Source organism: Schistocerca americana, chromosome 5 (assembly GCF_021461395.2).
Source record: "Schistocerca americana isolate TAMUIC-IGC-003095 chromosome 5, iqSchAmer2.1, whole genome shotgun sequence".
Lineage (NCBI taxonomy): Eukaryota > Metazoa > Arthropoda > Insecta > Orthoptera > Acrididae > Schistocerca > Schistocerca americana.
Genome location: NC_060123.1, coordinates 529372356 through 529400021, shown reverse-complemented (window position 1 = coordinate 529400021; position 27666 = coordinate 529372356). Strand labels below are relative to the sequence as shown.

At 40.7% G+C, this 27666-nt stretch overlaps 1 protein-coding gene across 3 annotated transcripts in view; it reads left to right on the top strand.

The window, feature by feature from the left end:
• LOC124615456 overlaps nt 1-27666 on the top strand; it is a 136295-nt gene that overhangs the window by 22385 nt on the left and 86244 nt on the right. For all 3 annotated transcript variants that reach the window (XM_047143358.1, XM_047143357.1, XM_047143359.1), the window contains one exon: nt 9413-9522. In XM_047143358.1, coding sequence (XP_046999314.1) covers nt 9413-9522 — 110 coding nt within the window. The remainder of the gene's footprint in view (nt 1-9412; nt 9523-27666) is intronic.

The following is a 27666-nucleotide window of genomic DNA, read 5'->3' as shown; positions in this document are numbered from 1 at the left end:
CCCTCCAGGTGGCTTGGTCGGGGATTGAGGAAGCCTTGAACCCGGAAGGCCGTGAGATTGCACTCCATCTCTGCCCTTGCAGACAGTAGCTTGCAGTCTGTCTGATGACATCACCCAAAGTGCGGAGGCTCGCTGCTCCCATGCTCCTTGCACCATGCAGTGCTGAATTTCAAACCAGCCTTGCCATGACTGTGGCTTGTCCGTACTGTGGATCTTGGCAGTTGATTCAGTGGGCTGGATGGCTGTCAAAATCCGTCACCAGGTGGTTGTCATGGTTGACCTACAGCTTAAACAATCGTCATTCTTTCTGGTTCCAGCCGCAGGCAGAATGGTGACATGACTGCATACCTTGACCCTCTGGGCTCCCTTATCTATACTCCTTTTCCTACGCCTCTGACGCGGTCCCTCTGGAGCTTATTCTAGTTCGTTGTGGCCCCCACATACAGGTTGCTAGGTGCTGTTGTAGCTGTAACATACATGTTTTTATAGCATGTTGGTGTCCTGTATTACACCTGATTACTCCACACCCATCTCCATACATGATTATAGTGCCTGCCAGACCATGGTTCCTCACTTGCAAACATTGTCATAAACCTACCTCACAGAACCATTCCCCAAATATATGTGTGTACTTATTCATGGCACAGCAAATTGATGTCTTTCTCTACTATATTCTTTGGCACTTCACATTCTGAGGAAATGGTCTACAAAAGCATCCAATTACCATGTTTATGAGATCCTTATGACAATAAATATGCTACCACCATTCTGCCTATCCTTGTGAGGTGTGTGAGTGTGTGTGTGTGTGTGTGTGTGTGTGTGTTTATATATGAGGTTGGTATTTTACTGGCGCTCACTTCTGGTTTCAGCTAGGTTTCTCTCCCTAATACCATATGGACATTGTTCCCTTTAATAAGCAAGATCAATTCTGGGCCCTTGCCATGTATACTCTTGCAGTTTAGTAGTAGCACACTGATAGTTTTTCTAATCAGTAAAGATTAAAATTCTTCTCTGAGAATAATGTGGCTGAGCTATTGCTGTAATTCATCTCTGACACTATTTAGGGGCGTCTCTAACCTAAAAAAAATTCCATTGGATGATACACATGCTCTGCTATTAAGCTGTGAACTTGGCCACTGAACAACTCAGCAAGTGGGCCAAAATCAACAGATTAACTATCAACACCAAAAAGACAGCTTTCATGAACTTTCACACAACACAAAATGCAAATTCCTCTCAGCCATTTGTCACTGTAAATAACCAGCCAATAGATACCGACACTGTTTTCAAGTTCCTGGGTCTGTGGGTTCAAGATAACCTGATATGGAATACACATACAGGAAAGGTAAATGCCATAATTAGTAGTGGCTGTCATGCATTGAGTAGGAAAGCAGAAAGGTGGAAGGAGTATATAGAGGGTCTACACAAGGGCGATGTACTTGAGGACAATATTATGGAAATGGAAGAGGATGTAGATGAAGACGAAATGGGAGATAAGATACTGCGTGAAGAGTTTGACAGAGCACTGAAAGACATGAGTCGAAACAAGGCCCCGGGAGTAGACAACATTCCATTAGAACTACTGATGGCCTCGGGAGAGCTAGTCATGACAAAACTCTACCATCTGGTGAGCACGATGTATGAGACAGGCGAAATACCCTCAGACTTCAAGAAGAATATAATAATTCCAATCCCAAAGAAAGCAGGTGTTGACAGATGTGAAAATTACCGAACTATCAGTTTAATAAGTCACAGCTGCAAAATACTAACGCGAATTCTTTACAGATGAATGGAAAAACTGGTAGAAGCCGACCTCGGGGAAGATCAGTTTGGATTCCGTAGAAATGTTGGAACACGTGAGGCAATACTGAGCTTGCGACTTATCTTAGAAGAAAGATTAAGAAAAGGCAAACCTACGTTTCTAACATTTGTAGACTTAGAGAAAGCTTTTGACAATGTTGACTGGAATACTCTCTTTCAAATTCTGAAGGTGGCAGGGGTAAAATACAGGGAGTGAAAGGCTATTTACAATTTGTACAGTAACCAGATGGCAGTTATAAGAGTCGAGGGGCATGAAAGGGAAGCAGTGGTTGGGAAAGGAGTGAGACAGGGTTGTAGCCTCTCCTCGATGTTATTCAATCTGTATATTGAGCAAGCAGTAAAGGAAACAAAAGAAAAATTCGGCAGTAGGTATTAAAATTCATGGAGAAGAAGTAAAAACTTTGAGGTTCGCCGATGACATTGTAATTCTGTCAGAGACAGCAAAGGACTTGGAAGAGCAGTTGAATGGAATGGACAGTGTCTTGAAAGGAGGATATAAGATGAACATCAACAAAAGCAAAACGAGGATAATGGAATGTAGTCAAATTAAGTCGGGTGATGCTGAGGGAATTAGATTAGGAAATGAGACACTTAAAGTAGTAAAGGAGTTTTGCTATTTAGGGAGTAAAATAACTGATGATGGTCGAAGTAGAGAGGATATAAAATGTAGACTGGCAATGGCAAGGAAACCGTTTCTCAAGAAGAGAAATTTGTTAACATCGAGTATAGATTTAAGTGTCAGGAAGTCGTTTCTGAAAGTATTTGTATGTAGTGTAGCCATGTATGGAAGTGAATCATGGATGATAAATAGTTTGGACAGGAAGAGAGTAGGAGCTTTCGAAATGTGGTGCTACAGAAGAATGCTGAAGATTAGATGGGTAGATCACATAACTAATGAGGAGATATTGAATAGAATTGGGGAGAAGAGGAGTTTGTGGCACAACTTGACAAGAAGAGGGGACCGGTTGGTAGGACATGTTCTGAGGCATCAAGGGATCACAAATTTAGCATTGGAGGGCAGCGTAGAGGGTAAAAATCGTAGAGGGAGACCAAGAGATGAGTACACTAAGCAGATTCAGAAGGATGTAGGTTGCAGTAGGTACTGGGAGATGAAGAAACTTGCACAGGATAGGGTAGCATTGAGAGCTGCATCAAACCAGTCTCAGGACTGAAGACCACAACAACAACATACTGAAATCATGTGCTAGCCTGAAAACATTAACCAGCGCGTACTACGCTTACATACAAGCCCACCTAAAATATGGTGTGATATTCTGGGGAAATTCTCCAACTGCTCTGAGCACATTCAGAATCCAGAAGAGAGCAATGAGGATTATTACTGGGAGCAAACCCAGAGACTTCTGCACACCCATCTACAGAAAGTTGGAAATCTTTACACTGCCTTGCCTATACATTCTCGAGACTCTAAAATTTTTCAGAAACCACATAGTGCCAGCTGACACCAGAGTCATAAAAAATAATGAAATACATGAACACAACACCAGGAAAAATGCAAATCTGCATGTTTTACGTACAAACACTCAACTGTGTAAAAAGGGAGCTTTCCACATGGGCCTCCAACTGTTCAACAATCTTCCCACTAGTATTAAGTCCATCAAAGACAACATAAAATTTAGCAAAGCCATGAAGTCATAATTCTTGTGCCACTGTTTTTACTCTGTAAATGAATACTTAGAACAGTAATCTTGCTATTTGTGCTAAATTGAAAACATTGAGCAATATAATACATTAAGATACTATAGGCTTATGTTAATATATGTTAACAATGTTAACTGATATATTCCGACATCTGCAACACACTGTGTACCATCAGATCACATGGAATAAATAAATTCCTTTGCGTAGTGGATGCTTCACCTATTTAGAGAGCTGCCAGATTGAGAAATATATCTCTGAGATCATTGCAATATCGTCTGAGCCTCTTGTTTAGATGGTCCATTCAAATTGTAGTCAGACAAATGCAAACATTTCTGAATGCTAAGCTGCAGATAGTGACCTTTGCTTCCTCCCTTTTGTGAGATTAGCTGCCTTACCCAATTCGGCTGACTATCAGAAGGAAACAAGGACAACCAAAGAACCAAGTGTCATTCATGCTGACATGAGATAAGATGTGAAAGTAGTTACACCAAATGTGTTAAATAGCAGTCAGCTGAACCTCTTCCACATCTTGAACAAGACTTCGCAGAGAACATACTAGTGCACACTGACTGTTGAGCAAACAATGACTAATAGACAGGGTGTTACAAAAAGGTATGGCCAAACTTTCAGGAAACATTCCTCACACACAAAGAAAGAAAATATGTTTTGTGGACATGTGTCCGGAAACGCTTACTTTCCATGTTAAAGCTCATTTTATTACTTCTCTTCAAATCACTTTAATCATGGAGTGGAAACACACAGCAACAGAACGTACCAGCATGACTTCAAACACTTTGTTACAGGAAATGTTCAAAATGTCCTCCATTACCGAGGATACATGTATCCACCCTCCGTCGCATGGAATCCCCGATGCTCTGATGCAGCCCTGGAGAATGGCGTATTGTATCACAGCCGTCCACAATACGAGCACGAAGAGTCTCTACATTTGGTACCGGGGTTGTGTAGACAAGAGCTTTCAAATGCCCCCATAAATGAAAGTCAAGAGGGTTGAGGTCAGGAGAGCGTGGAGGCCATGAAATTGGTCTGCCTCTACCAATCCATCGGTCACCGAATCTGTTGTTGAGAAGCGTACAAACACTTCGACTGAAATGTGCAGGAGCTCCATCGTGCATGAACCACATGTTGTGTCGTACTTGTAAAGGCACATGTTCTAGCAGCACAGGTAGAGTATCCCGTATGAAATCATGATAACGTGCTCCATTGAGCGTAGGTGGACGACGAAACTGAAATGAGCTCTAACAGGGAAATTAAGCGTTTCCAGACACATGTCCACATAACATCTTTTCTTTATGTGTGTGTGAGGAATGTTTTCTGAAAGTTTGCCCGTACCTTTTTGTAACACCCTGTATTCATTCTTTGATTTTTATCTACACTCTGCAAGAAATCAACCACTGGCCAGTAGACAACACATCCCATGCTGACTCAGATGTGTTATCAGCACTGGACAGCATTCATCTCTGTTGTGTAAGGGGACAGCTGTACAGCCAATACAAACATTCACGTTCTGCCCAGAGATTCAGGATACCAGTGCTGTCTGCTGCTCGCCCTTGAATGAGGACAAATCAGCCATATTCGTTGGAAGGTGTAGTAGCACTGGAGTTTTCAGCTTTTATCACATAGAACCCAATGCTGTTGCAGCTTAGGGCAGCAGCGTAATTTGGTTCGAACAGGGAGTTATAAGCCAACAGTGGACACAGCTCACTATTCGCCACACCAAAACAGGGTTTACTGTGTGGCTTCACTCCCTGTCATTGTAGCAAGGCCAACCAGTACCCTGAAAGAGCAGTAGGAGACCCTTTACTAATTCTTAGTTAGACACAGTTTCTTCAGGACTTGATAACCGAATTTTCTGTGCCTTTAATCTCCTATGCTTCACATTTGAAGATTTGGTTGGGTGCAGTTTCATCACACTCACCGCACATTCTACACTTAGGGGCTTTTTTCTCTGTACCCATTGCGCGTAGATGTTTCCTAAAATTCCCATGGCCTGTCATTAGTTCTACCATGAGTTTATCTGTTCAAACCCAGGATTACAGATTGTTTCTTAAAACATGGCTTTGCACCATTAGTGTGCCACATTTTCGTTTCTGGATCATAGTCCAATATTCTAAGTCCTGCTTTCACATCCATCTTCGTAGTTTTGTTTTAGCTGTCACCTTAGTTCTGGTCCAATAAATGGAGCCATCACACATTCCTGACCAATCTATCAGCTTGTTCATTGCCACTGATTCCTAAGTGACCAGAGATCAACAGCAGGTTTACCCTGTTGCTTTCCCCTAGTCTCACAAGGGCTCATTGCAGGGGCTGATAAAGGTTTCAGAGCTGCTTGGCTGTATGAGTAAATACAAGTGTTATGATCTTAGTATTGGAGGGCAGCATGGAGGGTAAAAATCATAGAGGGAGACCAAGAGATGAATACACTAAGCAAATTTAGAAGGATGTAGGTTGCAATAGGTAATGGGAGATGAAGAAGCTTGCACAGGATAGAGTAGCATGGAAAGCTGCATCAAACCAGTCTCAGGACTGAAGACAACAACAACATGATCTTTGTAGCATCTACGCAAATTTTCCTCCATGCACACCCTAATAGTGAATATTTTTTCCTGATTTACCATAGATAGCTTCCATAGAGATATTTCACTCTTAGTCTTGGCTGTATTTTGTATATCCTGGCTCCATGGATCCAGTGCCTCTGTATGTTTTTTTTTTATCCATCAGTAAAGCAGACTATTCTCTTGCACAGTGTCATGGTTCATTCTTCCACTGTTCCTTACTTCCAGTTTTTACATTGAAAGGTTTGTTGAAGCAGCTGGAAGTTACTGTATAATTGACTGCTCCTATATTTGCAAGATTCCCTGTATTGGTGTGGAATTCTGGATATCCTAAAGGTATCCAGTTATTTCTAGGTTTTAGCCTGATGATGCCCTTGGTGCTGGATTTACTTTAGCCCAAAAGTGTAATGAGGGCATGTCCAGCATGGTCTCCATCCCAGCAGTGGATGTGCTGCTAATACTGCCTGTTATGGCTGAGCAGGCCACTCTTTGTACCTTTGCCAAGCTCCTTAAAAGCCACCTTCAGTTCTACTTTGTTCCACCATATTGCAGCCCTATAAATTATCATAGGTCTTATTACAGTGATGTGTATCCAATATGTACTCTTGTGGTTTAGACCTCAGTTTTTCCATAGGCTTTTCTGGTGTTCATCAGAGTACCTTTCACCTTGGAATATATACTCCTTTTGTAAAGGATCTGTGACAGTTTTACATACAGGGTTACTCCTAAATATTTCACAACCCCCTCTACAGATAGAATTTCATGGAAAAGCTTAAAATTCCTGTGTATGGGATAGACGTCCTTCCTCGTAAATGGTGCTACAACCATTTTTTTTTAAAGTCTGGACCTTAGATCCTGTTTTCTGGGCCAGTTCTGCACAATGTTTAGTGACATAATGCCATTGTTCTAACAGTGCAAGCAAATTTGCGAAGTATTACTGCAACTAAGTCATCTGGGTATCCTTGGCAAAAGTAGCCTCTAGTGTTTAACTCTTCAATGAGTTCATTCATCTCTAGGTTGCATAGTAGTGGGTACAGAACCTCTCCTTGCGGACACACTCTGGTGATATTGATCACCATTTGTTCGTTCTTTGTGGTGGCTTCACCCTTTCTTGTGTTTAACATGATCCTAATCCACCTACATATGGTAATCTCAATGCCATGCTCTTCTGTAATTATAACCATGGGTTCAAAGGTTGTATAGCTAAAAGCCTCCTCAATATCCAGGAAGATGCAGAGAGGAAGTTCTTGAAAATGTAGAGATTTTTCCACCTTCCCAACAGGTTCGGTAGTTGCTGTTTTACATGCTGTGCCTGGTTGATATGTATGTTGGTTTATATGTAAAGGAACCTCTGTTAGCCTCCTTTTCTTAATGTGCACATTAAGCAGTTTTCCTAATGTCTTTAAAAGGAATGATAGACTGATCGATCTCATATCCATCGCTTTGGTATGATCAGTTCTCTCGGGTTTCGGAATGAAAACAATCTTCACTGTATTCCAAGCATTAGTAATGATTCCTACTGCTAGGCTAACCCTAAACAGCCTGCATAGGAATCTAGTTAAACTCTATCCTGCTTTTTGCAGTGGAGTGGAAAGGCAGCAGCTTACATACAATTAATTGTGGCCAGCACAGCTTCTAGCTGTTTCTGGATGGCAGCTATTTCCCCTTGTGTTGACACACAACAAGCGCAGTCCGTACCCATTTCCTACTGTGCAAAACAGCATAATATTACAGAAACTCTAACCATAGAAATCACAGACTAATTGAGAAATTAAAGGGAGACTGATATACCAAGAGAACAAAGATTGTTTGTTCTTAGCCAGACATCTTTATATGTGTGCTTACATGTCTCTATGTAGATGAAGCTTGTCTGTAAAATAAGGTCTCCATTTTTTTCCACATATGAAACACATTTATTGGCAATGAATGTTACATTAATGGAAAGGTTGCACTTTCAGCTATTTTTTTTGTTGTAGTCACCATTGTGATTGGTGCATATTTACATGTGCTGTGGCATTTTTTGTCTACCCTTGTCATAGAACTCGCCTGCCACATTGCGCAGTTAGTACTTGACCTTGTTGGTCTGGAAATGCATTACAACCAGATGTGACTTCGACTCAGGAAACAGATGAAAGTCAGTAGTTGCTGTGTGCGGGCTGTGTGTGTGTGTGTGGGGGGGGGGGGGGGGGGGGGGGGATTGGTGAGGATACCCCATCCAGATGGAGCCAGGAGATTAGCTGTTGCATGGGCAGTATGGGGTCATACATTGTCATGATGAAAACACACTCCCTTCGTCAGTATTTCCATCCTTCAATTCCAAATGGAATGATACACTTTTTTTAAACTCTCACAGTAGCGATCAGCATTAATGGTTGTGCTGGTAGGCATAAACTCACACAGCAATACACCTTTTCTATCCCAGAACACACTGGCTATAACTTTGCCAGCAGACCGTGTTTGTTTGAACTTTCATGGCTTCGACGAACTCAAATGTCGCCACTGACGAGACTTTTCCTTTGCTTTCAGGTGCTGTGTGGTGTACCCAGATTTTGTCATAATTGATAATTGAATCCAAAAATTCCTCGTCCTGTTCTTCATTGTGCTCCAGGAATCCGTGGACCGCTCCAACATGTTGCCATTTATGATCTTCGATGAGCGTTTTGCGGATGCACGTGCACACCTTGCGATAGTGCAAATGTTTGGTCAAAATCTTGTCAGGTGTACTCTTACTGACTTCAGGGATCCATTTGCACAGCTCACAAACTGTCTCTCATGGATCTTCAAGCATTTCTTCCTCCACATTTGCAACTGTTTTGGCCAAAACTGGTGAAGGTGAACTAGGATGTTATTCGTCATGGATGTCTTTATGTCCATTCTTGAACTCTCTGACCCACTTCTGCATGTTTTTGATGTCCATACACTGTGGCCCATAGACTATGCGTACTGACAATGATTGTCAATGGGGATAGTGTGCTTGGCACTCGAAAAACTTATTACTTCATACAACTCGCACCTGGCGGGAGGAGTGAGGGGGAACTCCATCACAACGCTGCCCAGTTAATACTCAGTGTCACAGTAAGTTCATGTTGTTAGGGATTTGAATGGGGTGAGCCAAGCTACGCACCAGTGTTGCTGGAATTAACGTAAAAGCATTTTATCACAGCTCTAGCATCTTGGAGACCATATTTTATGAACACATCTCGTATGTTGTTTTTGGTAACAGTTTCTCATAGTAATGTTTCACACGCTTTGTAAGTATGTGAACTTTATACTTGTGCTTTCCAAATTGTCATAAGATTTTTATATAATATCTGTGTTGTCATGATTTGATAAGGTTTAAAAGTTTTTATGTTTTACAGGCTGAGAAAATCAGTCTTCGACCTCGACCAATTGCACCTAAACCAGTAATGTTCCTAATATCACCAGAGACTGCAGTAGTAGGCACAGATAGTACACAAGACAATCCACCGTAAGTGCTTGCTTAAAATACAAAATTTATAAGTTACATTCAGTAATTTATTTTTTGTTTTGTTGAATTAGCATGAGTTCCATGTGGTACTATTTGTTGTTATTTATATCAAAGTAGTTCTTGATGACCTGGGCGGCTGGCTGTGGCCATTACCAGACTGACCTCTGCTAACATCTCTGTCAGGCATGAAGATTGTGTAAATGTGCTCCAAGGTTTGGCTGTCTGTATGGGCAGGTGCTCCATCCTGTTGGATGTAACTGGAGGTCTTTTCCTCCTCTGTTAATGCATGCATTCATGTCCAGTTGTATCTACTTGTCTGGGCCACTTTTATTTGCCTCACTCTGTAGTTTTATACCTTAACACGTTTGATGAAGTCATGTTAATAGATACAGCTGAAATTTTCAAATTTTATGAGGCAGGATCCATGGTGGACATGTCACAACTTGCTCCAGTGCACATTTGGACCTGCTCATACGTGCACTGAAACTAGTAGATCAAGCTCATAACAGTTTCGTGTTGCTGTTGATTTGCTAACTCTGAGAGCTGTTGCAATAGATAAAAAAAGACACAAGTAATTTTGTATTACTGTTGTTGTCAACAGCTGACAGTGAGGCAGTGTTTTAGGGAACAAAGTTTTTTTGTAAAGATTACCTGCATCATTTTACCTTATTTAGCTAAGTTAGAGAGTTTCAGTCATAATTTCAGCCTTGAGGATAATCCTCACACTTATTAACCTTTCGTTTTAGTCATAGCTAAGATATAATTAATGAATTAATTTAAAGTTAATTTAGATAATTCAATAATTTGATTCCTCATACTCAAACAAACTTTAATACCCAACCACACTACAGAGCAACAATTTGATAAATGCAAGAAGCTACCTATTGCCAGACAGATTTAGAATGTAGGTTAATCTTGCCTGTTTTATAATGTATTTTCCAGGATGGAAATGACAAACAGAAATAAGGAAAGACAGCTTTGTATGCCTGCTTCTTCAACAACACAGATTTTATTGAATACCCATTAAGTACAAATAAAGCACAGCAAATAATAGATTCTGACTCTTTGTGAACCAAACAGAAACAAAGACTTCTAGACTTTATAATAAAAGTACTCCAGAGATTTGCTGAATAATTCAAATGTTGTGCTGGAGAACACTGTAACTTTATCAAGTTGGGAAGCATTCTAATACAAATCACTCTCTTGGTGCATACATGTTGTTTGGTGCTCTTGTGGTAGCCACAACATGCAGTGGATGAAGGAAACTGGACTGTATTATGAAAATAGATATATCTGTGTGCAGGCCAAACATCAACAGGTGGAAATAACAAGAGTCCCAAATCGTCCAGAAAGTAGATAAGTATATGCAGCACTCTCATAAATAAGTTGTATGGAGAGCATATAGTACACATCAGCAACCTTAAACCAGTGAGACCCAGTCCGTCAGTTGCAGTCCTTAAATCTGCTACTGCTGTTGCAACTGCAACTGCAACTGCAACTTGGTGCTAGCGGAGTTCTCTCTCCATTCTGCACATAGTGACCTCAAGAGACGTATGCATAGTTCAGTCAGTGTAAGAAGACACAGCAGTCAGTTGCAACTTGTGTGTATTGCAGCATATCCAGCTTTTGATCACGGAGTAACCATCTTCAATGCAGCAGATAAAGTTAATACATTTCAGCCGTTATTTGACATAGTCCCTCTAGGACTATATACAGCAAGACTTAACAAATTGAGTGCAGTTTGAACTCTTGATGTGTGTACTCCAACAGAGACTATGTCAGATTATGGCTGAAATTTGTTAACATTATCTGCTGCATTGGAGATGGTCACTCAGTGACCAAAGTCGAGATCTGCAACAATAAACACAAGTTGCAACTGAATGCTGTACCTTCTTTCACTAGTTGAAAGAAGTACAGTCGCTGAGTGCTTCCAGGTACCAGATGGAGTAAATTTAGCATGTATAATTACATTGATTGATCCGTCAATACATCTGGCAGTACTACAAGAATAACAACTTACCATCAGGTGATTTATACGTGGACTGTAGATACATGTATGTCCGAATTTCTGGTCTGTTTTGTATATGTAAGTGCCATCATCAGGTCAGTGGTTTCCTTGACTCATTTTAATGTGTAATTTAATTTAAAAATTTCTACTGTAGGTTACAATTAATCATGTAAGAAGTCTGTCAGCTGGAAGTAAACAAAACTGTCACCCCCTCCCCATAAGGGACTATACACAAGAACATACTTATTGAGGTCTACAGTTAATCTCACTTTAAAAAGACTGCTATGCATACAGTTCTATGTAATGAATCTGGGAGTAGACTGAGATATGCATTACATTTTCTTTGCTGTTAACACCCAAAGTGTTGTATCAAGATTGTTTCAATACAGCTTTCTGTATTACATATTCCAATCAAGTTGCAAGACATACACCTACCTAGCTGATTTATATCAGGAGATATGAACTTGATACATTGCAATTAAATTGTATTCTCAAGTTATTGATGTCAAGTTTACATTAACTTAAGGAAGTCAAAATTGTAGAAGTGAATGTTGCTCTAAATGTTGTGTTAGGGGGACTGTAGTGAGACAATGTTCTACCAGGTGCTAGTTGATGTCCCAGTACACCTAACTACATTTACATCTACATATATACTCTGGCAGAGGGTATGTCCCATTGTACTGTTTATTAGGGTTTCTTCCCATTCCATACATGTATGGAGTGTGGGGAGAATGATTGTTTGAATGCCTCTGTGGATATGTAATTATCCTGATCTTATCCTCACAATGCCTATGTGAGTGATACATAGGAGACTGTAGTACATTCCTAAAGTCATCATTTAAGCCAGTTCTTGAAACTTTGTTGATAGACTTTCTCTGGGTAGTTTATGTCTATCATCAAGAGTCTTCCAGTTCAGTTCATTCATGATCTGTCCCACAGATCAAACATGTGACCATCCATCTCTGTATATGTTCAGTATGCCTTGTTAGTCCTGTTTGGTCCCACACGTTTGAATAATATTCTAGAATGGGTTATATGAGTGATTTTCAAGCAGTCTCTTTTGTATACTGATTGCACTTCCCCAGTGTTCTACCAGTAAACTGAAGTCTGTCACCTGCTTTCCCCATGACTGAGCTTATGTGATCATTCCATTTCATATCCCTAAAAAGTGTTACATCCAGTATTTGTATGAGTTGGCCAGTTTCAACAGTGACTCGTTGATGTTCTAGGATATTATTATTTCTTTTTCGTTTTGTTAAGTGCAGAATTTTACATTTCTCAACATTTAAAGCAAGTTGCGAATTGTTGCACCATTTTGAAGTCTTATAAAGATTTGACTGAATATTTATGCAGCTTCTTTCAGATAGTACTTCATTATAGGTACCTACACCATCTGCAAAAAGTCTAAGGTTTCTATTAATATTGTCTGCAAGTTCATTAATATACAATGTGAACAACAAGGATCCCAACACACTTCACTGTGACACACCTGAAGTTACTTCTACATCTGACAATGACTTTCCATGCAAGATAACATGCTTCATCCTCCCTACCAAGAAGTCCTCAATACAGTCACAAATTCCACTTGATACTGCATATGATTGTACAGGTGTGATACTGAGTCAAATGCTTTTTGAAAATCAAGGAATACTGCGTATACCCAGTTGCCTTGATCCAAAGCTTTCAGTATGTCATGTGAGAAAAATGCGAGTTGGGTTTCACATGACTGACATTTTTGAAATATGTGCTGGTTGGAATTGAGGAGGTCATTCAGTTCAAGATGCATCAGTATGTTTGAACTCAGAATATGTCCTGAGATTCTACAACAAATCAGTGTCAAGGATATTGGATGATAGTTTTTGAGTTACTTCTACTACCCTTCTTGTAGATGGGGGTGACCTGTGCCTTTTTCCAAGAACCAGGTAAGGTTTTTTGTTTGAGGGATCTACAATACATTATAGTTAGAAGAGGGACTAACTCAGCTGCAAATTCAGTGTGGAATCTGACAGGGATTCCATCGGGGACCGGAGCTCTGTTCAATTTTAATGATTTCCACTGTTTCTCAGCACAACTGATACTAATACTTGTTTCATTCATCTTTTCCGTGGCATCAGGATTAAATTGGAGCAATCCTCCTGGGTTTTCCTTTATAAAGGAACATTTGAAAATGGAGTTAAACATTTCAGCTTTTGCTCTGCAACCCTCAGCTTTATTTTCTGTCTCATTCATTAGGGACTGGACTCTAACTTTGGTGCCATTAATAGCCTTTGCATATGACCAGAATTTCTTGGAGTTTTATATTATAAAAGATCACCTGACAATATTCTGCTACGATAGTCATTGAAAGCATCGTGCATTTCTCCCTTGACAGCTAAATGCATTTCATTCAGCATCTCTTTATCTATAGCCCTAAGCTTTGTTTTACACCTACTATGCAGTAATCTCTGTTTCTTTAGAAGTTTCTTTGCAGTGACTGTATACCATGGAGGTTCCCTCCCATTATGAACTGTTTGACTGAGTACATGTCTGTCCAGTGCATGTTCAACTATCTTTTAAACTTGAGCCATAGTTCCTCTATATGCTCCTGCCCTGTGTTGAAAGTTTCAAGTTCCTCGTTGAGATATGGCATTACTGATTTTTTAAATCTAGTTTACTAAACATATGTATCTTTCTGCTTGTTTTAGTTGTCTTTGTACCTTGGTAATCATTGTTGCCACAACTGCGCCATGGTCACTGATGCCAGTTTTGGTGTGAACACCTCAAAGAAGTCAGGTCTTTTTGTTGCCATTAGCTCCAGCATATTTCTATCATGTACGGGGTTCCTATCTGTACTAGGTAGTTTCCAGAGAATGCATTTAGTAATGTTTCACAAGATCTGTTATCCACCACTAACAAAACTGTAATTTTTCCAATTAATTGTGGGATAATTAAAGTCACCACCAATGATTAAAGTATGATTGAGGAACTTACATACAATGCACTGAGGCTTTCAGTTGCATAGAGAAGTATCCAGTTATCATTTTATTTCCACCCCTGATAATGAGATATGTGCCCAAACAGTCTCACGTGCAGCTTCAATTTCTATCTTGGTGGATTTGAGTTTCTTGTCTACTGCGACAAATACACCACCTCCATTTCCCATTTGCCTATCCTTTTGAAATGTGCTTAAATTTTTCTCAAAACTCTCACTGCTGTCGATCTTAAGTTTCAACCATCATTCTGTACCTAGTATTATGTGAGCTTCACTGCTTTTCATGAGAGCTCCAAACTCTGTCACTTTGTTGCGATCTTACAATGATACTGGATTTCCGAAGCTGTTGTTTTCTGGATTGGATGGAGACTCACCTAATCTAAGACACCATTGTGTGCACCCCACACACAGTCAATTACTTAAGTTGCAGCCTCTGATGTGTAGTGCACACCTGACCCATTTAGGGGGACCCTACAGATCTCAACCACATGGTGCAAGTCCAGGGAGTCTTAGCTTAGCTTGTTGCAGAACCTTTGAAGTCTCTATTTCAGTCTTTCCACTCAGCTGAGAACCAAAGAGCCTTGATCAGTTTTGGGGACAATACTGCAGATTGTGAGCTTTGTTGAAACTCAGTGCACAAGGCTGGTCTTCTCAAACTTCTCTGCCAGTTGGTGGACTGACCCAAGACAACAGGCATCACTTGTTCCAGCGTGCACCACAATCAGCAGTTGACTGCATACTGTTCCATCAATGGCTGCAGGAATAGCCTCTTCAACATGTTGAATGAGGCCCCCAGGCACACACACTGAGTACATGTGGTGTCCTTTCCTGTCCCTTGCTGCCATTTCCCTAAGGGGTACCATCATTCACCATATGTTGGAACTGCTGATGATTAATAGGCCCCTACCCTTTTGCGTTTGCCTGCTCTTAACACCAGAACCATGGACCTTGCCGTTGGTGGGGAGGCTTGCGTGCCTCAGCGATACAGATGGCCGTACCGTAGGTGCAACCACAACGGAGGGGTATCTGTTGAGAGGCCAGACAAACATGTGGTTCCTGAAGAGGGGCAGCAGCCTTTTCAGTAGTTGCAGGGGAAACAGTCTGGATGATTGACTGATCTGGCCTTGTAACATTAACCAAAACGGCCTTGCTGTGCTGGTACTGCGAACGGCTGAAAGCAAGGGGAAACTACAGCCGTAATTTTTCCTGAGGACATGCAGCTTTACTGTATGATTAAATGATGATGGCATCCTCTTGGGTAAAATATTCCGGAGGTAAAATAGTCCCCCATTCGGATCTCCGGGCGGGGACTACTCAGGAGGACGTCGTTATCAGGAGAAAGAAAACTGGCGTTCTACGGATCGGAGCGTGGAATGTCAGATCCCATAATCGGGCAGGTAGGTTAGAAAATTTAAAAAGCGAAATGGATAGGTTAAAGTTAGATATAGTGGGAATTAGTGAAGTTCGGTGGCAGGAGGAACAAGACTTTTGGTCAGGTGATTACAGGGTTATAAATACAAAATCAAATAGGGGTAATGCAGGAGTAGGTTTAATAATGAATAAAAAAATAGGAGTGCGGGTTAGCTACTACAAACAGCATAGTGAACGCATTATTGTGGCCAAGATAGACACAAAGCCCATGCCTACTACAGTAGTACAAGTTTATATGCCAACTAGCTCTGCAGATGATGAAGAAATAGATGAAATGTATGATGAGATAAAAAAAATTATTCAGGTAGTGAAGGGAGATGAAAATTTAATAGTCATGGGTGACTGGAATTCGTTAGTAGGAAAAGGGAGAGAAGGAAACATAGTAGGTGAATATGGATTGGGGGGAAGGAATGAAAGAGGAAGCCGCCTTGTAGAATTTTGCACAGAGCATAACTTAATCATAGCTAACACTTGGTTCAAGAATCATAAAAGAAGGTTGTATACCTGGAAGAATCCTGGAGATACTAAAAGGTATCAGATAGATTATATAATGGTAAGACAGAGATTTAGGAACCAGGTTTTAAATTTTAAGACATTTCCTGGGCCAGATGTGGATTCTGACCACAATCTATTGGTTATGAACTGCAGATTGAAACTGAAGAAACTGCAAAAAGGTGGGAATTTAAGGAGGTGGGACCTGGATAAACTGAAAGAACCAGAGGTTGTAGAGAGTTTCAGGGGGAGCATAAGGGAACAATTGACAGGAATGGGGGAAAGAAATACAATAGAAGAAGAATGGGTAGCTCTGAGGGATGAAGTAGTGAAGGCAGCAGACGATCAAGTAGGTAAAAAGACGAGGGCTAATAGAAATCCTTGGGTAACAGAAGAAATAATGAATTTAATTGATGAAAGGAGAAAATATAAAAATGCAGTAAATGAAGCAGGCAAAAAGGAATACAAACGTCTCAAAAATGAGATCGACAGGAAGTGCAAAATGGCTAAGCAGGGATGGCTAGAGGACAAATGTAAGGATGTAGAGGCTTGTCTCACTAGGGGTAAGATAGATACTGCCTACAGGAAAATTAAAGAGACCTGTGGAGAGAAGAGAACCACTTGTATGAATATCAAGAGCTCATATGGAAACCCAGCTCTAAGCAAAGAAGGGAAGGCAGAAAGGTGGAAGGAGTATATAGAGGGTTTATACAAGGGCGATGTACTTGAGGACAATATTATGGAAATGGAAGAGGATGTAGATGAAGACGAAATAGGAGATAAGATACTGCGTGAAGAGTTTGACAGAGCACTGAAAGACCTGAGTCAAAACAAGGCCCCGGGAGTAGACAACATTCCATTAGAACTACTAATGGCCTCGGGAGAGCCAGTCATGACAAAACTCTACCATCTGGTGAGCACGATGTATGAGACGGGCGAAATACCCTCAGACTTCAAGAAGAATATAATAATTCCAATCCCAAAGAAAGCAGGTGTTGACAGATGTGAAAATTACCGAACTATCAGTTTAATAAGTCACAGCTGCAAAATACTAACGTGAATTCTTTACAGACGAATGGAAAAACTGGTAGAAGCCGACCTCGGGGAAGATCAGTTTGGATTCCGTAGAAATGTTGGAACACGTGAGGCAATACTGACCTTACGACTTATCTTAGAAGAAAGATTAAGAAAAGGCAAACCTACGTTTCTAGCATTTATAGACTTAGAGAAAGCTTTTGACAATGTTAACTGGAATACTCTCTTTCAAATTCTGAAGGTGGCAGGGTAAAATACAGGGAGCGGAAGGCTATTTACAATTTGTACAGAAACCAGATGGCAGTTATAAGAGTCGAGGGGCATGAAAGGGAAGCAGTGGTTGGGAAAGGAGTGAGACAGGGTTGTAGCCTCTCCCCGATGTTATTCAATCTGTATATTGAGCAAGCAGTAAAGGAAACAAAAGAAAAATTCGGAGTAGGTATTAAAATCCATGGAGAAGAAGTAAAAACTTTGAGGTTCGCCGATGACGTTGTAATTCTGTCAGAGACAGCAAAGGACTTGGAAGAGCAGTTGAACGGAATGGACAGTGTCTTGAAGGAGGATATAAGATGAACATCAACGAAAGCAAAACGAGGATAATGGAATGTAGTCAAATTAAGTCGGGTGATGCTGAGGGAATTAGATTAGGAAATGAGACACTTAAAGTAGTAAAGGAGTTTTGCTATTTAGGGAGTAAAATAACTGATGATGTTCGAAGTAGAGAGGATATAAAATGTAGACTGGCAATGGCAAGGAAAGCGTTTCTCAAGAAGAGAAATTTGTTAACATCGACTATAGATTTAAGTGTCAGGAAGTCGTTTCTGAAAGTATTTGTATGTAGTGTAGCCATGTATGGAAGTGATACATGGACAATAACTAGTTTGGACAAGAGGAGAATAGAAGCTTTCGAAATGTGGTGCTACAGAAGAATGCTGAAGGTAAGGTGGGTAGATAACGTAACTAATGAGGAGGTATTGAATAGGATTGGGGAGAAGAGTAGTTTGTGGCACAACTTGGCTAGAAGAAGGGATCGGTTGGTAGGACATGTTTTGAGGCATCAAGGGATCACAAATTTAGCATTGGAGGGCACCATGGAGGGTAAAAGTCGTAGAGGGAGACCAAGAGATGAATACACTAAGCAGATTCAGAAGGATGTAGGTTGCAGTAGGTACTGGGAGATGAAGAAGCTTGCACAGGATAGAGTAGCATGGAGAGCTGCATCAAACCAGTCTCAGGACTGAAGACCACAACAACAACAACAACACCAGACAAACAGGTGTTCCTGGTCTCCCCCCCCCCCCCCCCCCCTCCCACCCACCCTCCCGACAAAAATCCACCATGGATCCTTGCTCCTTACATTTGCGTCAATACACAAAAGTTTCCTTATCTCTAGCCAGATACCAGTCCCACATACTGTTCCTGTGTTGTTGCTTGGCTCATGAAATCCCTCCTAATGGCCTTACCATCAAATTACCCATCTCTGTCTCTGATTGCCACCCCTCCTTTCACAATGACCTCCACCTGTTCAGATTCCGCCAATCCTTAGCTCTCACCAACATAGTCCTGCAAAGCCATATCAACCAAGCCCAATTTTCCTTGCAGTGCCTTCACTCCAACTGCAAAATTCTCCTGCTATGTAATCCCAAATTCCTGGAACCCAAAACACACATTGAAACTCTTGCCCTGCAGGAACTTGAGCAACATGCACAACGCCACCTCAAAAAGCTCTCCATCCTACTCACTTCCTACTCCCGCCTCGGAGTACCACTCTCCACCACTTCTACAACAACCTCCAAACCTCCCCCATACCCCCTCATAGCTGACAAACCCTGTCTCGCAGACCTACTACACTTACCCACCCTCCAAAACTCCCTGCCACCACCACACAGAATCCAAAACCTAAACAGACCCGCGACACTGTTGTTGACATTTCCTCCAGAAGCCTAAGTCCCACAGAAATATCAGTCCTTTCCAAAGGCCTCACCTTTTGCCCCACTCCCAAATCCAACCATGCCGGACTAGTTAAGGACCTTCTCTCCTTCTCCCGGTTTCTACAGTGGAAACACTTTTTCGCCACCAACCCGGCCAGTCAGACTCAACCAAAGACCAATATTGAACCTTGCCTAACGCAGTTCACTCCTCCATCCAACTGTGATCCACCCCCACTGCCTCCAAACCACCCCCTGTTAACTTTCCAGAATTTCTTAACCTCGAACCTTGCCTCAACATCATTCCCCAAATCCCTCAACATGCAAACTAACCTTACATCCACAGAAAGAACCGCAGTCCACCATCTAAAAACTGATCCCGACCTTATAATCCTACCTGCTGACAGAGGCTCCACCACTGTTGTTTTCAACCACAAGGATTACATGGCAGAAGGACTCTGTCAGTTGTCAGATACTTCCACCTACAAACCATGCCACAGTGATCCCATTCCAGTAATCCTGCAGGATCTCCAGTCACTACTCAAATCCTTAGGCTCATCCCAGAACTCCTCCCCAGAGTCCATCTCTCTACTTAACCCTACCACTCCCCACACTCCCACCTTGTACATGCTTCCTAAAGTCCATAAACCCAACCACTCAGGACGCCCCATTGTGGCCAGTTACTGTGCCCCCACTGAGAGAATCTCTGCTTTCGTAGACTAACACCTTCAACCTGTTACTCGGAACCAATCCTCCTACATAAAAGATACCAACCATTTCCTCAACCGACTCTCCACAGTTCCTGTCCCTTTACCACACGGTGCCCTGCTCGTCACTACTGATGCCACCTCCCTGTGCACTTAACATTCCTAATGCCCATGGCCTTACTGCTATTGAACACTACCTTTCTAGACGCCCTATGGATTCCAAACCAACAACCTCCTTCCTAGTCTCCATGACCAACTATATCCTTACCCACAATTACTTCTCCTTTGAAGGCATTACCTACAAACAAATCCGCAGTATGGCTATGGGCACCCACATGGCACCATCCTATGCAAACCTATTCGTGGGCCATCTAAAGGAATCCTTCCCAAAATCCCAGAATCCTAAACCCCTTACCAGGTTCAGATTCATTGATGACATCTTTGCTGTCTGAATTGAAGGTGGAAACATCTTATTCACTTTCCTTCAGAACCTCAACAACTTCTCCCCCATTTGCTTCACCTGGTCCTACTCAACCGAACAAGCCACCTTCCTAAATGTTGACCTTCACCTCAGAATGGCTACATCAGTACCTCCGTCCATATCAAACCTACTAACCACCAGCAATACCTCCACTTCGACAGCTGCCACCCATTCCATACCAAGAAGTCCCTTTCGTACAGCCTAGCCTTGGTCATCGCATCTGCTGTGTCGAGCGGTCCCTCTCAAAATATACTGAGGCTCTCACTGAAGCCTTCACTGACCTTAATTATCCTCCCATCCTTGTACAAAAACAAATCTCACATGTCTTATCTTTCCAGTCTCCCACCACCTCCTGAAGTCCCACAGTCCGGCCACAGAGGAGCATTCCCCTCATAACTCAGTACCATCCAGGACTGGAGCAACTGAATTACATTCTCCACCAGGGTTTTGATTATCTCTCGCCGTGCCTTGAAATGAGAAATGTCTGGCCCACTATACTTATCACCCCTCCTACCTTGGTATTCCGCTGTCCACCGAACATACACAATATACTCGTTCATCCTTACACAACCCCTGCTCCCAATCCCTTACCTCATGGCTCATACCCTTGTAATAGACCTAGATGCAAGACCTGTCCCATACATCCTCCTACCACCACCTCTCCAGTCCAGTCACTAACATCACCTAGCCCATCAAAGGTAGGGCTACCTGTGAAACCAATCATGTGATTTACAAGCTAAGCTGCAACCACTGTGCTGCAGTCTATGTAGGCATGACAACCAACAAGCTGTCTGTCCACATGAAAGGCCACCAACAAACTGTGGCCAAAAAACAAGTGGACCACCCTGTTGCTGAACACGCTGCCAAACATGGTATCCCTCATCTCAATGACTGCCTCACAGCCTGTGCCATATAAATCCTCCCAACCAACACCAGCGTTTCTGAATTGCGCAGGTGGGAACTTTCCCTGCAGTACATCCTACATTCCCGTAACCCTCCTGGCCTTAACCTTCGTTAGTCACTATCCTCACCCATCCAGCCCCCTCCCAGTTCCCATTCCAGCACTACACAGCTGTCATTTCACCGCCACACCCAGTCTTTTAATTTATTTTAATTTATTTTTATTTCTCTCCTTTCCGCTACTTACCCCCTCCCCCCTGTGCACCTTCTCTCCTGCCCTCCGTCTAAACTGCAACACTTCACTGTCCGCCGCTCCAACCATACTATCCCTCCCCCTCCCCACCTCCTCCTCCTTACCCCCACCCAGTCGCCACTCCCATCATGCACTGGTGCTGCTGCTTGCAGTGTGGTTTCAGCTCTCTGAGACTGCAGACGTGTGTTAAAGTTGCATTTGTGTGTGTGTGTGTGTGTGTGTGTGTGTGTCTACTGCTGACAAAGGCCTTAATGGCTGAAAGCTAAAATTGTGTGAATCTCTTTGTTGTGCCTATAACGACTCAGCATTTCTGCTATATGGTGAGTAGCAACTTTCCTTCTCTAGTATTGTTGCTTTTTCCTTTTGTATGATAGCACAATGAGCTCACACAAATTAGTTGGACAATTTGTCCTGTTTATCCTATTTGAACATTCTCATCTATTACTTCTATTGTATAATACACATGAATGTTAATGCAGGGCTGGTGGATGAAATGGTAATAACTTCCTAAACATTCTGAACACTTTTAGTGGGGACACAAATGATAAACACTGCGTCAGTGAACACTGCATCATTCCGAGTCCTAGTATGAGGGCTTGTTGAAAAGTAATGCCTCTGGTTTTCATTAATGTTCTACATCTTTATTCTTAGTGTCTGCATATTTATTTCTGAACATAGTCACCCTGGCGATGAACACATTTCTCCCAAGTAGAGACCAGTTTGTGGATACTGTCACTGTAAAATGTTTCACTTTGTTGATGGAGTCACAACCTCACGTCTGCTTGCACAACTTCATCACTATCAAAGTGAAGTCCTCAAAGGTGTTCTTTAAGTTTTGGAAACAGATTAGAGTTGGTTGAGGCTAAGTCAGAACTGTACAGAGGATGATTGATGACCCAGAGCATCCGATAGCTGCAAGTGTCACAGTGTCATGTGTGAACAGACTCTTCAAATTCATGCTTTCAAGTTACTGAGGGTCTCTCATACACCGACATAGTTATGTTACACACTGCCACGTTACATGCTACAATTTGGAGCCTTCTCACAACAGAATGTTGCAATTTGTGTCAGTGAAATGGGGTAGTCAACCGAATAAAATGTAATACCGCAACCGATATTCAGAACAAAACAAAAAATTTGGAGGCATTACTTTTTAGAATGCCCTCGTACTTTACAGTTCTCGATGGAAAAATTGTGAAGTATTTATAAAAGTTCTTAACCTCTCTGATCATTACTTTTAGATAATAAAGCTAAAGTTAGTATTGGTAAAACCATAATCTAACATGACAGTCACAATACTCCTGCTCATTTTTATTATACATCATTACAGCAGTGCTTCTGAATACAATATCAGGAAATGCGAATGGTATTATTTATATTGATTTGTAACATAGCTTTTACAATGGGTGTTTAAGTAATGCCATAAAAATCTTCAGTAACTGAAAACTGACGCCGCATTTGTCTTTCTTCAGTTTCCAGAAACACTGGGATACAGTAAATTGTACATTACAGAACTGTCTATTATTATTCTTGTGTAATATAAAGATACTTATTGAAGAATGTCATTTTCTTGTAAGCAACAGTACACTTGACCTTGTGCAGAAAGATATCATGTATCTGCTCAACAGTGTGAAGTTTTCTTCATTACACTTCCAGCCAAATCAGTGAATGTGGAACATCGTACACTTGAATGGAATACCATTCCTACATTATTCAACATACTAAATAAGGTACGGTAACTGTAACTGAAGAGAAAACCACACAGACCTGATAATAAAATGTCAAAATAAATAAAACTGTATCTCAACATAAAAGGAACTAATTCCACAATTGTTGCTACATCCAATCCAAAAATGGCAAAAATTTTCAACACATTCGCTTTTGAAGCAAAAGTAATTATGTACACAAATATATTTGTGCATTAGAAACTCGAGTGAGGTGTAAGAATGTTACACATCAAGGAAAGTGCCTATCATAGGAACAAAAGGAAAAATATATACTTCTCATGCATGAAATATGTGTTTATGTTCTCTTACTTTTAGCAGAGTAAGCTGCAGTTATTATACGCATATCTGAAAATATTTTTACTTGAATAAGTTGTAGTTTGCCACTGCATCAGTGAGATTTGGCTAGTTTCACATTTATTTCATGATCATTCATGTGTGTTGATAGTTTACAGATTCTTGGAATGCAAAAGTATAGTAACCATTTGCTAATTAAGTAGAGAAATAATTAAAGACAAACATTAATCTTATGGCTTTCTTTCTCAGTGCTAGGAGTGCTACTGTCATCCCAAGTGTGAGAGGGTAAGAAATTCCACAGCAGTGAGTGTCGTGACTTGTGTATGTCAGTCTGTTGCAAAACCCATAAAACTGTAGGCCTACAAAAGGATTTCCTGGGAACATAAAATACATACTGTTTCTAGTGCATTGCAAATCAGACCTGGGATGAGGCATAGATGGGAACCATTGTAGATGCTAAGTTTTCTAAATCATGTACAATGTGTAAATTAATTTTTGAGGAGACTTTTCCAAAAGTAACCACTTGTCAGTAGCAGCTAAGGAAAATGTATCGATAACAGCAGATTTTAGAAAATCCTCCCAGATGCTTAAGTTCCTTACAAAAGTACTACAGTACTCCATAGTTCCTATATTACTATCACGGTATAAAATATATACAAGAGGGTGCTGCTTGCTACAGTAAAATCATTCAGAACAAAAAATATATAAGGCAGAATATAAAAGTGAAGTGTTATGGGATATCATAAAACATGAAACTGAAAAAGGCAGACAGTAGTGTAATAATGTAAAAGTCAAAAATGAGGGATAGAGTAGTAGAAAATCACGAGGAATTCACAAATTTTGTAAGTGACTGTTTCTTTGATACTGCAGAGACATTGCAACTAAATCTTTATGAAACAATGCAGGTGATTCTAATCAATGTTTAAAAATCACCAAGGTGATGTAGATAATGCTGAGATATGTAATTTAATATAAGACATATGGGGCTACAAATGTCGGGAAATATCCCAAAAGTGGATGACAAATGTTGACTATGTGACATCACCAGAAGATGTATCTGACCGCATGTGCAGCGTTGGAGCCTATCGATCTGTCGCATCTGATCATCTCAAACCAAACCAAGTATTTATGTCAGTGTGGCTCTGGGCCTACATGTGTAACTTTAGCATATGGGGCTCAGGGTTCGAGTCGTGCAGCGTATGGGGCTCAGGGTTCGAGTCGTGCATTTTGCAGGCAGTTCTTTTTCCATGGCATTAGACAGTTGTGTATGTATATTGAGGTAAAATTTATTATTTTATGTACCGGTCTTGTGTTCTCTGCTGATTATTTGCAAAATACAGTACGTCAAAAATCTACCGCACTTCATCGCAAGTAAATAAGTATAAGCTTCTGAATTGTATGGCTACCAGTAAATGACCTGCATATTCTTTACTAAATAAAGTCTGTAAACAAAAAGAGAAGGGAGCAACAGAAAGAAACACAAAATTAGAACTGCTTTTGCTTTGTTACAGCGAGGACAATAATTTGGTGACTTCTATGTTTACAACAGATCACATTTACAAAAGTATTTGAAAACAGAGCCGCATTGTGGAACAATATGTAGCACTGCCCCCTACCAGCTAAGGTAGGATCCACAAGCCCAGTTGCAACATGTGCGACGAGGTATGTCACCAGGCGATGTCACATTTTCAACTTTTGTCATCCACCTTTGGGGCATTTCCCGACATTTTCAGTCCCATGTGTCTTATACTAAATAACTTGTCCCAGTGTCATCTATGTTGTTTCGGGGATTTTTAAACATTAATAAGAATCACCCTGTATATCACCCACAATGATGTACACAGCAAGCACAGTGATGTTGTTTTCCACTACAGAGCTGGAAGTCAGGAAGAAAATTTGAACATTAAAAAAATAAGAAGATGACAGCTATATATCAGGTTCCAGTCCCTGCGCAAAAGGCATTCATATATAACACACAAGCCCCATTATAAAACATAGTAAATGAGTTATTTATTTCAGTTATTTTTTCAGTGTAATTAAAACACTCTTGAGTGATGCCCTTACTAAAGAGAGGAGATGCCAATGGTACTAAAAACTACATCTCAGTTTCACCACTCTCTGCATTCTCAAAAATAATTGAGTTATAAAAGATGCACTGATGCATTACATGAATAAATATACACTGTAATATTTTACAATACATGTTGCATAACCACTTCCAAATGTTTCATTTGTGCTTAGTCATCATCACATTATTTGCGTTTGATTTAAACAGTGATCTCCAGCACTGAGTATGGAACATGTACATTGGTTGTAAACCACATGTAGATGGACACAAGCCCGAAACCAGTCATGTGTTAAATAAAATCACATTCTAATGTGATTGGTACGCTCAGTATTCTACACCCTATAACAGTCATGGAGTTCAACTGCATCAATTATGGATAAAGTACATTAAATATAAAACAGTTTTAATGAAGCATAGTGTGCCTTCTGAAGCTAATGAATTGTAGTATCAGTCATTATAGGGTTCACAAAAGTGATACTTGGAGCTCTTGACAAGGAATTTTTGTGTTACAGGCATATACTTAGACTTGCCCAAGGCTTTTGACACTGTTGGCCAAAAAATACTATGAAATGAAGCACAAGTTGCAAAGGGAATAGCAAATGAGTGGCTCCAGTTGTATCTGGAAAAAACGGAGCAGAAGATAGAAACGGTTTACACATTTACTGATGGTAAATTTCTAGTAAAACAATTGTCAGACAAAAAAGATGTACAAATGTAGTGAATCCTAAGGGCAGCACATTGGGTCCAGTTCTGTTCTTAACACATATCAGTGACTTTCCAGACAACATGGAGAAATAGTTCTCTTTACTGAAGATAACAACATCATAATCGGTGATAAAATGCCAGAACTCTTATGAGAGAAGACAGATGAAACCCTCAAGGATGTTTATGTTTGGGCACTATGTAATAAATTAACAGATGGTTAATAATAATTAATGAAGCAGTTTTTAAGTTCCTGTTGGTATTGCAAGTGTGGGACTACATAGCCAAGATGCTTTTGAGATGCAAAGATGGCTGATGTGGGACTGAAATCGACTGTGTTCCATAAGAAATAGTGGTACAGCAGTTTATTTTATAATGCAAATTTGTAACCTTCCTAAAAGCTGTTCAACATTGCCTGCACAAAATATTTCTAATAAATTAACATTGAACATAAAGAAAACAAAGCGTAAAGAGGGAAAACAATTCTGTTGCATTAAGTATAGATCATAAATCTAGAGATTGTGTAACAAACACCAAGTTTTTGGAGATGAATATTAACTGTTGCTTAACATGGAATTAATACATGTAGATACTGCCAAAAAGAATGCCGTTAGCTTGTTATGCTCTTAGATGCGTTCTTACTGAGGCAATATGATATGTGATACAATACACGATGTGACTCGGGATACGACACAGAAGCAACCTGCATTGGTGGAGCTCATAAGAAAATAGTTGAAGCTGCTTAACTGGTACACATCGGGATGACAGCAATATGACACTGACACATATGTCTATCATATTGTCTGGAGCAACAAAGTGTGCTGCTTGCTCCATGCAACTTTGCCATATGATGCACTTTCCTTGCACTATGTCTCGTTTACCTTATTGATAAAGGTGTTTCTCGAACTTAATAGCCACAAAGTATTGGTTTGAGTTGATTTCATTGCACCTAGTGTAGACAGGTGCTTTAGCAGTGAAATAAAGCTGGAAACTGATCTAAGCATCTCTCTCCCAGAAACTGGAACAGCACTGCAGTACACACAAAATTTCTATCTAGATTTCAAAAATACAGTTACTGTTATGAAAAAATTTCACATACAAATTGATATTTTAGTAAAACTCGGGGTCAAAAATATCTTGCTATCAG